Source organism: Erythranthe guttata, chromosome 5 (genome assembly GCF_056151865.1).
Source record: "Erythranthe guttata isolate IM_541 chromosome 5, IM_541, whole genome shotgun sequence".
Taxonomy (NCBI): Eukaryota; Viridiplantae; Streptophyta; class Magnoliopsida; order Lamiales; family Phrymaceae; genus Erythranthe; species Erythranthe guttata.
The window spans coordinates 16,898,584-16,912,145 of NC_142537.1; the positions used below are offsets into that span (position 1 = coordinate 16,898,584).

At 34.2% G+C, this 13,562-nt stretch overlaps 2 protein-coding genes across 4 annotated transcripts; both read right to left on the reverse strand.

The window, feature by feature from the left end:
- Positions 1–974: 974 nt before the first annotated feature.
- Positions 975–3,130, reverse strand: AE7 (MIP18 family protein (DUF59)). 2 transcript variants are annotated; one of them, XM_088817837.1, is made up of 6 exons: positions 2,883–3,130; positions 2,362–2,499; positions 1,764–1,867; positions 1,565–1,664; positions 1,404–1,449; positions 975–1,307 (listed from the first exon to the last, which is right to left on the reverse strand). In XM_088817837.1, exons 2-6 carry the CDS (start codon positions 2,485–2,487, stop codon positions 1,207–1,209), a joined length of 477 nt encoding a protein of 158 aa, XP_088673963.1. In that variant the 5' UTR covers positions 2,488–2,499; positions 2,883–3,130; the 3' UTR covers positions 975–1,206. The 2 variants fall into 2 exon arrangements, with proteins under 2 accessions (XP_088673963.1, XP_088673965.1); XM_088817839.1 differs by having other exon boundaries at positions 2,930–3,122.
- A 2,645-nt stretch (positions 3,131–5,775) lies between these two features.
- VPS25 (E2F/DP family winged-helix DNA-binding domain-containing protein) lies at positions 5,776–8,528 on the reverse strand. 2 transcript variants are annotated; one of them, XM_088817840.1, is made up of 7 exons: positions 8,248–8,528; positions 8,031–8,102; positions 6,971–7,110; positions 6,447–6,500; positions 6,255–6,343; positions 6,093–6,168; positions 5,776–6,008 (listed from the first exon to the last, which is right to left on the reverse strand). In XM_088817840.1, exons 2-7 carry the CDS (start codon positions 8,087–8,089, stop codon positions 5,887–5,889), a joined length of 540 nt encoding a protein of 179 aa, XP_088673966.1. In that variant the 5' UTR covers positions 8,090–8,102; positions 8,248–8,528; the 3' UTR covers positions 5,776–5,886. The 2 variants fall into 2 exon arrangements, with proteins under 2 accessions (XP_088673966.1, XP_012847320.2); XM_012991866.2 differs by lacking the exon at positions 8,248–8,528 and having other exon boundaries at positions 8,031–8,195.
- Between the last annotated feature and the right edge of the window lie 5,034 nt (positions 8,529–13,562).

A 13,562-nucleotide genomic window follows, 5' to 3' on the forward strand; every position in this document is an offset into this window, starting at 1 on the left:
CGTAGAGGAGAGCTGCTTTCTTCGAGGCGTGGAGGCTCAGGATGGCGATTTTCGCTCGAGAAGGTTCGATAATAGCCCTAGGGTTTCGGCTGACGGCGGCGTTGGGCGGCGGCGGAGGGAGGCGGGGCATCGAGAACCAGTACTTGGCGTGGGTTAGGGCTTCGACGACGGTGTTCCGATTCAGCGGTGGATGGGCGGAGAGAGGTAGCTCCGTCTTCGGATCGCAGTCCCTTGATATGATGAGGAGCTTGACGGTGGCGTCGTTATATCTCACGGCCGCCGTCGCTGCCATTGCCATGCCCGCCCTAGATTTCTGGTTTCTTGTAAGTTTCTTTTTTGCCGTTTTGGTTGTGTGTTCATGTCGATTTATATATATAATTTTTTTTTGCGGATCCTTATTGACACAAATATTCCATCATTAAAATTTTAAAAGTTATGGTAAATTACGGCTACCCCTTAAATAAGACCAAATTAGGAAAAAGTCCCTCATGTTTGGATAATTACAACCACCGTCTCAACTATGAATCTTCTTTAAACGTCCACCATTATGAAGTCAAATTCAACATAATCTTCTACAATCCGTGGAATGTTCTCTAGTTTGTGCTCATTTTGTACAAAAATACACCACAATCTAATATTTACAAGCCAAGAGACACATCTTATTATCATCTTATTTCAAAATGTCAAACTCGAATGAGATAAAATGGATTCAAACTGAAGAATATTCTACACAATTTAAAAAATTTCATTAAATTTGACACCATAAATATGAACGTGTAAGAAAATTCATAGTTCAAGGGGTGGTTGTAATTACTCAAATATGAAGCATTTTTTTCGTAATTTGACCATACGTCAAGAGTGGCGGTACCTTACCCTCAAAATTATGTCAATATTACTTTATAAATACTCCTCCGATATTTATTTCAGCTTATACTCACGGACTTGTAAAATAAAATATAAAATAAACTTCGCAATAAGTATTTATAATACCTCAAAGAGGCATTTATATTTCCAAAAACTGAATAGATATTTCTGTAGTTAGACCAAATTTGTATTTAATTCCTAACTAAAAGAAACAAACCATATCAAACAAGAAATACAATATCAAAAAATCAAGAACATAAACAAAACTGAAAGAATCAAACACAAAGGCGAAGAAATACAAATCCAGTAATAATTTATATTGAGATTAGTAAAAGATGAGCTTCATTCATACGAAGGGGCGAGGCATTCGTCAACCATATCAACGAGGTTAGGATTTTCTAAAGCTGCCGCCACACGTTCTTTGTCATTCAGCTGCTTATTTACTGCAAACAAATTTAAAACAATTATTTAAAAATAAAACGCAATGCCGAACAACCAAGAAAATGTCTTTTTCATTTTCCATATATATATGTATATACCTGCAGCTTCAGTGGCATGAGTACCCGGGGCTACTCTAATATCAACCTGCGGAAACGACAAATTATTCATTTATCCACAGAAAATAGCAAAGAAACAATATTCTAGAAATTGCATTAGAGTTTAACATGTATATTTGATCGGCGATTTATGATAGACGTACTTTGTAACGAGGTGGCAAAGAGCGCATGAGTTTGACACGTAAGCACAAGCCAATCACTGTTGCCATGCTGCAATGCTCAACCGTAGGAGTGAATGTAACCCTGAAGCAGACGATTTTTAGTAAAATGACTAAAATAGACATCCACATAAAAATAAAAATATTAATATTTACATGGAATGGAGGGTTTTTTTTATCATACCTTACATAACTACGGTTGTCGTCTACCTCGACTGCATCTTCTGTAATAACTTTCAGCTCTTCCAAGGAATGAGGGTGCTCTGGATCTTTTATATCTCTAATATGATGTGCCAAAGTTAAAGTAGTACAAATAGTTTCTCTTCGAAAGTACTTTTTGCTGCATAACATTTTATCGGCAGATTTATCTCATAAAACCCCCCTTACAAACTAAAATGACCTATAACCTAAGAGACGAGACCTCTTAATGAATTTAAGATTTATCAAAATCGACCCAAAAAAAACGTAAAGGGGCTTCTCTTATATGAATGTTCATACATATTCTAACACATCAGTCTCTCTCACGATACTTCATTTCGTTATCATTAGATATTCCCAAACAAGTGAACAACTTTCCTCCCTTAGCCAACAAACATGCGAAAATAATTTAACAGTGACTAATATAATAATACCACTATCAATCATCAATATGCAAAAGAAAAAAAAAGGTCCATATAGTGGGGCGGTGTATCGTATAATCCTACAATGCCACTAAGTTCGGGAAAAAAACATTTAAATTTAACATAAACGGAAGAAAGAGCGTTAAAACATATAAAAAGGATATCAAAAATTTCTAGTTGGTCGATCTGTTCGACTGCATATTCGTCAACATCACCTGGCGAACTTCGAGTTCGACGCTCCTTTTTCTCGTAGACAACAGGGTTAGCATTTATTAATCCCGATACCATAGTTGCTACTACCTGAATCATAAACCAGTAATACATTCAAAATCAATATATATTACAACGACGAAGTTAGAACAGATACGTTATCCCTCACTTTTGGCCGATAAGCCATGAACGCAAAATACAGCCATTATGTGATTGTCTTCAGTAAAACCCAAAATATTGTCTTTTCATATAATTTATTTTAAAATAAATAATAAAACTAATTAATTGGAACTAAATTCTAAAATACAAGTAACATGAAATAATTAAAAATTCAACGAACACCCTATTTGTTTCTCAATCTGCAGCGCGAACAGCACAGATAAGAACTAAATTAAATAATCCTGAACTAGACATAAATAAACTTTAAAAATGAAACACCCGCTTCACAAGTAATCGGGAAAGAAAATGTTTACCCAGCTCAAAATTGGGGGTCTTTTTCAGAAATGAGGAGGAGGCTCACGGCGGAAGCGGTTCGATCGCAAAGGTGCGGCGGTTATGGTTTGTGCGAAATAGAAATATTATCAAATTAGGGTTTTCAGTGGTGAAGATTGAAGAATTGGGGAAGAAGATGAAAAGAAGAATTAGAATTTGCACGATTGAATGTTTGTCGGAGAAGGGGTCGCAAAACGACGGCGTTTTGAGAGTCAAGTTGGAATAATTGAAGCTGGGCCAGAAATAGGTGGGCCGACGTTTATTTATTTAATTATTTAACTAATTAAAAATAAATAATGGATTCTTCAAATTCGTACCATGGATCTAATAATAAAATTATTTATGCGAGTTTGGTGTTTATTTATTATTTTAATATATTTTAATAATTAATTTCAAAAATATATATATTTGATTTAAGTGTAAAATTGGGATCACTTTAAATATAACATGCTAACCGAATTTTCAGATCATTTGCAATTTTGACTTTTTTGATAAGTCATGTAATTTTCAATGACATATTTTCAGATCATTTGCAATTTTGACTTAGAAGTATATGATTCATGTAATTTAATTTTATCACATTTAGAATCACGTGCTAATCGTGTGCCATAACGTGCAAGTCATGTGCGCATCACGTGCAAATTTCTTAGGAACTGTCTCGAATATGTCATTGATGATCATTAAAATGACAATTTTTAAAACTCATTGATTCCACAACTAATGATATAAGTATAATTTTTATGATATGATTCATGAAAAAAAAATGTCCTCAATTTGCAAGAGTAAATACATGTAATATATATTTAAACTTTTTTTTCCAATTTTTGCCTAATAAATTTCGTTGAAATATCGATAAAAAAATAATTTAAACATGGATGACATGAAATCTAGAATAAATTTAAGTAGCGATTCCATCATACATAATGGTCATAGTCCTAGCACTTTACCGCTAAAATCTAGAAATATTATCGATCATAATTTAAATATGGAATGACATGTAATCCGGAGTAAATTTAACTAGTGATACTATTAGACATAATGGCCATAGTCCCAGTACTTAACACCTAAAATCTAAGAAATGTCCCTAATCCAGGCAAAGGCTTTACTTTACCACTAACGTCAATTTGCAACGGGTATTTGAGAATGTGCCCTTGTAATGGATTATTGTCTTGTATCGCTTCCAATTATTTTCGGCAACACTATTCACATACTTCACACACTCAAAAATCTTGGGATTGTAGAAGCAATCATCGATTCTCCGCATGTGCTCTGTCCAAAGCGACATTCTATATCCATATACCTGGCCATGTGGAAGTTCTTGTGTTTTGGTCCATGTATGACGAGGTTGATAAGGTCCCATGGCAATCTCCGTATCTCTTGAACCTGTCATCGACTGTTGGTCAACATTGGCAGAACCAATAATGATATACTCGTCGTCCACGATCATTCCCTTTGCATGTATGTATCATAAATCTTGCATATCTTTCTGTTGAATTCCTGCCACTTTTTATGTTCCAATATTGATGGCTGGAGCCGGGGGGCGTGTGCCCGCCTTTGATTTGGAGCTGTGGAAGAACTAATTTTGAAAGAGAAGGACCATGGCTCATACTAGCATCTTTTGAAAAGCTTGATTAAGATCTAAAGTCACAATCTCAATATGCAAAAATTAAATAAAAAAATGCAAGATTATTCATCGGTTAAATTTAGATATATATTAAATATTTTGATTTTTTTTTTAATCATTTTAGGATAAATGTTTATATATGAACATTTAATTATAATGCACGGGCAATGCACGGGCAAAGCATGGGCAATGCACGAGCAAAGCACCCATGTACCATATTCAGTGTCGTATATACCCCATGTACTATAAAATTTGACATAATGGCCCCTCAACTTAACGGTGAACTCTATAATCTCTAACACCGTTAATTTATGTAGTGTAGTTTTATTTTTACCCTTACATTTATATGATATAAATAGGCATTCTTTGATTTTATTTCTTGACCAATTTCTTTTACTTTATTACGTAACAATCCGGTGGCATCGACAAATGGTTCTAGAAAAATATGCCTTGTAGTGTTTGGACGTAAAAATGAAATGCATGAATTTTGAGAATTAGAACAATGGGAAGCATTTTTTAGACTGAAAGTTCAAAAAATTCAGAAATCTAAAAAGAATTTAAAAACATTATCCAAAATAAAAGAAACACATAATTTCGGGTGATATTTTTAGGCTATGAAACATAATTGCAAACTTTCATAAATTTAAAAGGATATTTTAAATAATTTTCATAATATACTTTTTTTTTTCCAGAATATTTGAGTGAAATTTTTAGGTTGTGGAAAATAAAATTAAGGTAGAGACATGAAAAAAATTGAGTGTAAATTAAGTATAAGAGAGAAAGAAAGAGGCACACTTTTTAGTTTTTATACAACCATAGGGATATTTTTGTCTGAAATTGTCTAACATCTAGTGCAATAGTCGGTCTACTATGAAAATTGACGGATTTTTTAACATAGTTGAATGGCAAGGGCCATTTTGTCGCATTTTATAATACATGGGGTATATGCGAAACTAGTAATAGTACATGGGTCCAATTTGTATTTAACCCTAAATATTGTTGTTTACACAATCAAAAAAGAACCTTCTACAATGATATGATATATGTTTAAGCTCAATATTTTGGGGATACAAATAGAGTGAATTGTATAAAACACCTCCATGTTGTTTCAAATTGCTTAAAAACTCCCCTGTGTTTTTAATAGTAGCAAAAAAATCCCTATGATACATTTCTTTAGCACACAACCCCTAAAAAGTGAGTGTTTAGGGGTTAGTTTGGTAAAAAAAAAAAAAAAAAAAAAAAAAAAAAACTGAATCGTAAGGGGTGTTTTTGCTAATAAAAATAACACGAGAAGTATTTTCAAGAATTAGAGTCAACATAGAGGTGCCAAATGCAATAAACCCGGAAAAAAAATACACAGTCTATATGGAAAATTTAATGCCTTCATCGTCAGCAGAAGTCCCTTTGAAGATTGCAAGCTTCCCCTTGTTTTCCAGGTATTTAAGTGCTCGCATTAGAATCGTACGGTCCATTCCGTGCAGCTCTGTTATACGTGAAAATTACATGAGAAAAAAATTAAAAATAAATAATAAAAGTTGTTTCTCCAAATAAAAAAAGGTCCATTTACCTGTCCCTCGAGACTCGATCCCTGAACGTATTTCCTCAACTGTCATAACACTGTCTTCGAGTCCATTATCCTTAGCCTATTAAAAACGATCAAGAAAATTCATTCGTAAAGCAAGTGCTCGATACAAATTAACAGCTGTAAAATATATTGCGAAATACTAACAAATCTTATAATCAAGTCGGCCCAATCTTGAATCCGGTGCCAAAGGAGTAGACATTTTCTGCGACTTTTATCCGTCCATTCTGCACGACCTGTCGAATTGTAATTCGTCTATTTGAGAAACCAAATGATTGAATAATCAAATATTAACCTCGTTTACCAAACCATGTTCTGACAAATACCACGAAAACAAACCTTCAGAAACTACGGCTGAAAGAAATGCCTCCCTAGCTTCATTACTTAATGATCCTGCACAATCGTAAATCGAAATCATTACGTCAGCTAGGAGTGCATACGAAAAAAAACCAGTAGAAACAATTGTTTAACACAACCCTAATTGCAATGTCTCTATGATAACTAGATGAAAAACTCGTTAACTCAGAGCAATATCGTAAATGCAAAAAGAGTACCTAATCTTCATTAAGGAGATTATTGTTACATAAAGCAAAAAATTAAGTTACCGTCTCGATGCATTATAGTCATATAACATATAAAGACTTCAGTTTAAGGCACAACGCATAAAGCAGACTCGCTTATTCAATTTATCTGAAGTACAAACGTAGATCCGTGATTTTCTTTTTCATTATCCACAGTTTTTTTTACGTCAATAATTTCTTTCTGTTATAGCAAATCAATAGATTGAACGAGTCTGATATAACAACAATATGATAAAAAAAAAAAAAAAAAAAGAGAAACGCAAAGAAAACAGTACTACTTACTTTCAATCACGGGATTGCTAAACAAAGGGAAGTCTTCATCGAGTCCAACTACGAAGATTTTTTGCGTCCGACAATAATCAAGTATAAGCTCTTTCCAGAGTTGTATCTGCTTCTCTCGAGTGTCTCTTACTGGCTGCAAACTATGGGAACGAAAAAAATTTACATTCAAAGAGACTAAAGTTCCTCGTTGAAATATTTCATACGAAAATCTAAAGTAGAAAATCTAAAATAGGAAATCCAAAAGGATGAGATTTTGGCTGGAGGCTCTCGCATTAGAAATTATGTTTGTTCGAGAGGCATCGACAACAATTTTGGGTCCTAAAAAGCACTTGCAGATTCTTACGATCTTTTCTACTCGAGATTAAAAGCAATTGCCGCAACTTCCTAAATAATTCAGTACATTTTCTTTAGTGGGCATGATGATATCTCCAGAATTAGGAGCCAATAATTGGAAAAAAATGATTTCTCGTGGTCATGATGCAAAAAAAATCGAGCCTTTGCAGATGTTCTCCTTATGGAAACTTGTAATTGTACAACACTTCTTTACCATAAAATTAAAACACCAACAACAAAATTTCACCATGTATACTTAACTATTAGCACGAAACGAGGACATGTATCACTTAAAGAAACGATTAAATACCGTCATATACAAGTCAACGAGACTATGTTACTGCATTTGATTCAGCAAAAAAATACTAAGGACCATACAGTTGCAAGAGAAAATATGTCACGAAAACGCAGCTAAAATCACGGAAATCTTTGCATTTCATGGTATAATAGATCTCAAGCATAAAAAAATATTTTCTATACAAAAATTCAATCAAGTAAACAATTTTCCCTTTTTTGCATATAGGATAATAATTGATTGCATTACTTGATCAAACTCTTGAACCTGAACCATGCGGTGAATCATACATAACATGATGATTAAATAAAAAGAAGATACTGAAAACAACAAAACCTAGAAATCTGTTCATCACATTCCCCAACACATAGATGCAAAAGAAAAATTAAAAATAAATAAATGAACGGTGAAAGAGTTGAGAAGAATAATTACGTGAAATACGGAGGGTAATTAAAGAAATTGGGCAGTTTGAATTCACCCAACGTCTGCATATCCGCTCTTTGCCTGCGGATTAAATTGTAAATTCCAATGGAAACAAAAAAAAAAAAAAAAAAAAAAAAAGGTGAAAATTAACGGAACAATTTGATGGGGTATTTGGGTGCGGTTGATCGAACAAGGAAGAAGAGCAGCGCAGCGAATCTGGGCTTACGGGTATCCCGTTGTGATCGATCGGATCGGGTCGGGTCGGATCGAATCGTTGAAGACTGCCAAGGGTTTGCAGTTTACTTCGTTTGAAGCTGGAGTAGTGTTTCAAACTTCAATAAAAAAATTTGTTTAATTAGTTTTTTTTTTTTAATCAAATATTGAATGTTTCTAGTGCAATGATATAAAGTTATGTAACCGGAAACGAAAACGGCGATATGGGAAAACGGGAAAACGAATACAGAGACGGCATGTTTCAAAAATGGGGATAAAGAAACTTGAGGAATCTTATAAATACTAAAATATTGGGAAATATTTATAAAACAAGGGGAAACTACAGATAAATCCCTAATCCAAAACTCAAAACACAGATCAGTCCCTATGTAGTTTTCCCAAGCAATTCAGTCCCTACTCACGCGCCTAACATGCAGATCAGTCCCTAAGAAAATGTGCAAATACTAAAATACCATTTACTTTATACTAATTTTACATAACTTCTTTTCAACTTCCAACGCGCCGTTTGTGTTACACGCTCTTTGCCCGTTACATTTCAAAAATCAAACAACAAAAAAGAAGCTAAAAAGGCGCAGAAAAAACCACAGTTCAGTTTATACCCATTTTCAGACCAAGAAGAAACAGAGAAGAAACGAAAAACAAAGAAACAACAAAGAACGAAGAAATTACGAAGCACGAAGAATCAACAAAACGCAGAAAAATAATAAAGCGAAAGGAAAAATAAAAATAAACAAACCCATTTATAGACAATGGTGAAACAGGGTAAACAACAAGGTTTGATTTTTTTTTTTTTTTCATTTTCTTGGAAATAGACCCATTTGGGTGTTGCTTGAGCTTGCAAAAGGTTTATTTGTTATAGAATTGCATGATTTTGAACATATCCACTCATGGGTATTATGCCTCGACTTTATTCGGTGTTTCCCCTAATCATTAAATCGGTTCCAATATCTGTTGTTCTGTTGTTTGGGTTTGCAAAGATCATTTATTTGTTGTCGAATTTCATGATTTTGTAACAGTTTTCTCATGGGTATTATTTTTCGGTGACATTAGCATGTCCCCAAAGCATGTCCCCAAAGCATTTTGAGTCATAACAAGGGTTTCATATAGGATATGGGAAAGAGGCTTATTGTATTTTTCGTACTCGTTCTATAGTATGTGTCATGCGCAGTAATGGTATTAATAGTGCATTTAGATGGTATTGACACAGGGTACTCGAAGTACTGTCCCGAAAGCATTTAGTCCCAACAAGGGATATGTCATATGTAATAATGGTATTGCTCTTGACTTCGGACGGTATTAACACAGGGTACTGGAAGTATAATCTTTGATGGTTCTGTAGTATGTGTCATATGCCACAATAGTATTGCTAGTGCCTTTGAATGGCATTGCTAGTGACTTTGGATGGTATTGACACATGGTAGGAAGTATAAGTTTGATGGTTTTGTAGTATGTGTCATATGCCACAATAGTATTACTAGTGACTTTGAATGGCATTGCTAGTGACTTTGGATGGTATTGACACATGGTACTGGAAGTATAGTGTTTGATGGTTCTGTAGTATGTGTCATATGCCACAATAGTATTACTAGTGCCTTTGAATGGTATTGCTAGTGACTTTGGATGGTATTGACATATGGTACTAGAAGTATAATGTTTGATGGTCCTGTAGTATAAGTCATATGCCACAATAGTATTGCTAGTGCCGTTGAGTGGTATTGCTAGTGCATTCGAATAGTATAATGTTTGATTGTAATGTAGTATGTGTCATATGCAACAATGGTATTGCTAGTGCATTTGGATGGTATTGAACGAAATTACTGGAAGTACTAGTAGTGGAACTTTATAGTACGTTGTATTTGTTGTAACTGTAGTTTTATGTGTATGTAATTGCAGGAATTGATGTAAAAGAAGATTGCAGCAAGCTATCAATAGGCTGCAGGTGCTCACCGATCGCTTTTCAAATAGATGAATGTGTTTTTGTGCCATAAACAATCTGTCATTTTGTTGTAGAGCTAATAATACTATTGATTAGCTCTACTCGTACTTTTCCATTGTATACATTGTACTATATGTTTCGATGAAATGTACTTACCTTTTGAACACATGGTACTTTATTTTGCGATTAATTAGTTTGTATAAAGAATATAAGCGTACCATAAAAATGAGCAACAAATACTTTCTAGTCTATTCGAAGATACCTTGTCAACTAGACTTGTACTTACTTGATGAACAAAGCGAACTTCACATGTGTATTCACGAAAAACTTACCATAATCGATGTTGATCGACTCTCACATTGTTCCTATTCATTCTTAATAGTCTTAAACTGAAGAGTTGTGTCTTAAAATGCGATTATATGGATGCATTGGCCCGACAATAATATATAGAGTGTAACAATACTATATGAATGGCAAACATATACTTTATCAGTGAACAAAGCGTACTATAGTCACGAATCACTTGTACTTCACATGTGTATTCATTGTACTTACTTGATGAACAAAGCGTACCATATTTTTTGATGAATTGAATTTTACCAATTTCATTGACGCTTTAATGATCAATAAGTACGGGAGATGCATAAATTATGTTTTAGATGATTATTTTAAGGTAGGTGAGCATTATTGTTGCGCTTGGAATACAAGATCCCATAAATATGTTGAATTTCATACATGATACTCATATACTATACAATATATTCATACAAGCCTACAATGCCCAAGTGTAAAACTAATATTTTCCTCAATTGTTACCATAATCGATATTGATCAACTCCCACATTGTCTCCATTCATTCTTAATAGTCTTAAACTGAAGAGTTGTGTCTTCAAATGCGATCTTATGGATGGCAAACATATACTATATGAATGGCAAACATATACTTTATCAGTGAACAAAGCGTACTATAGTCACGAATCACTTGTACTTCACATTGTAATCGATATTGATCAACTCCCACATTGTACTTAAGCGTACTATATTCACGAATAACCCAAACTTTACCAGCTTATACATTGTACTTACTTGATGAATAAAGCGTACTATATTCACGAATAACCCAAACTTTACCAGCTTATACATTGTACTTATTTGGTGAATAAAGCGTACTATATTCACGAATAACCCGAACTTTACCAGCTTATACATTGTACTTATTTGGTGAACAAAGCGTACGATATTCACGAATAACCCGAACTTTACCAGCTTATACATTGTACTTATTTGGTGAACAAAGCGTACTATATTCACGAATAACCCTAACTTTACCAGCTTATACATTGTACTCTTATGTTCACTTATTAAACAACAGTACATAGGTTTTACATAGCATGTAGACTGCAAATATTACTAGATTCAACACTATCAAACTATGAACTACTCCACCTTCAGAATTGCAATTCTTCACTTCACTTTCTCGATGGACTTGGTTCATCGACGCACTTGTAGCTTCATTTTCTTCACGCTTTGAGTTGGAAAAAGTTTGCCCAACTTCAAATGGTTCACACCAATGGGAGTAGCCATGGTGTGGGCAACAGTAAAATAACCTTCCGGGATTCGAAATAGTTTCTGAAACCATGAATTAGAAACAAATGAGCCTATGTGTCATTTATGCTCATATTATGACTTGACTACTTCTAACATTAAGCAACGGCTATATTAGTTTGTAACGGTCATAAATTGGGTAAGTCATACCATCCTATCTCATAGATAATAAAATGGGTAAATAAAATCAGTACATTTATATCGACAATGATAAACCATCAACCAACATAAGACATACCATCATATCCCGTAGATAATACCATGCGTAAATCAAATCAGTACATTTATACTGAAAATGATAAACCATCAAGCAACAACAAGCATACCATCATATCGCATATCTAATACCATGTGTAAATAAAAATAGTACCATTAGACTGAAAATGATAAACCCTCAACCAACAATAGGCATACCATCCTATCTCATATCCAATACCATGTGTAAATAAAAATAGTACCATTAGACTGAAAATGATAAACCATCAATGAACAGAGTACATAATACATAGTACAAACTATAAATAGCAAAAGCATAGTGCAAATTGAAACATAGTACAAAGTTTAAATCAACATAGTACAAATCACATAATAATAAAGTACAAACAGCCAGTTTTCATTCACTTCAATCACTTGAATAACATAATGGGCAATCATGTGTGCTCTCCTCCATCTTGTCCTCCCTGATGAAAAAAATAAAATTTACATTAGAAACAAAACTAGTTAGTTTAAATAACACAAATGCAGACAATATTTACATTAAAAAAAAAATTGCTAGTCAGATTGGTTGTGTGCAAGTACGACGATTGTGTCCAGGCTTCCCACACCGAGTACACTTCAGTTTACGAGTTTGCACTTGTGAAGGAATTCTTTTTGTCTTTCTATGTCCCGGTCGAGTTCTCAATCAGCTGCATTAACAAAGACATCGGGTGGAGCATTACACGCATCGTACAAGTCAAAGTCCTCATCAAACGAGGGAATTGGGTTAATCGTGAATTGATATACCTGTTTGTACGTATCCGAATAATGGTTACGTACTGTCTTCCCCATTATATTATACTATGTTTTCCCACCAACAGTACCAAATTTACCTATCACCCATACTATTCAGATGAAGGTTACGTACTATCTTCCCCATTATATGATACTATGTTTTCCAACCAACAGTACCAAATTTACCTATCACGCATACTATACGAACAACGATTACGTACTGTAAGTACCATACGTCCATACCATATTTATATTAGCATGATACTATTACGTGCCATATTTTATACTATGTATCACAATAATTAACAACCATAAAGAAATGCATTTCAGCAGTACAGAAAAAGATGGAGACCTACCAGCCATCGGTGCGAACCCTCTTTCCACGCGAATTAGCTTCATCTTTGCGGATCACGACAATGTCGACCACACTCATCTTCATTATCAGATGCAATGCAACCATATTCTCCACATCTTCATCACCGCCCAATGTCACATACAATCTTTCCCGAGGAGCCAAGTATTGGAGGATCAGTGCATCTGGATGGATATGATTCCATTTGTTGATAATAGCACCATATATCTCCATGAAGGTCGAATTACTTTTGATGGAAATAATGTGAAGTTGATCTTTGTATCGACAACTTCCAAGAATCACAGTGGGTACATCATTAGATACATCATTTGTAGCCATTGTGGGGTGGGTGGGTTTTACAGTGATTTTTTCGTCGGAAAAAGAGGAAACCAGAGGAGAGAAAGAGAGAAGAAATAGAGAAGAA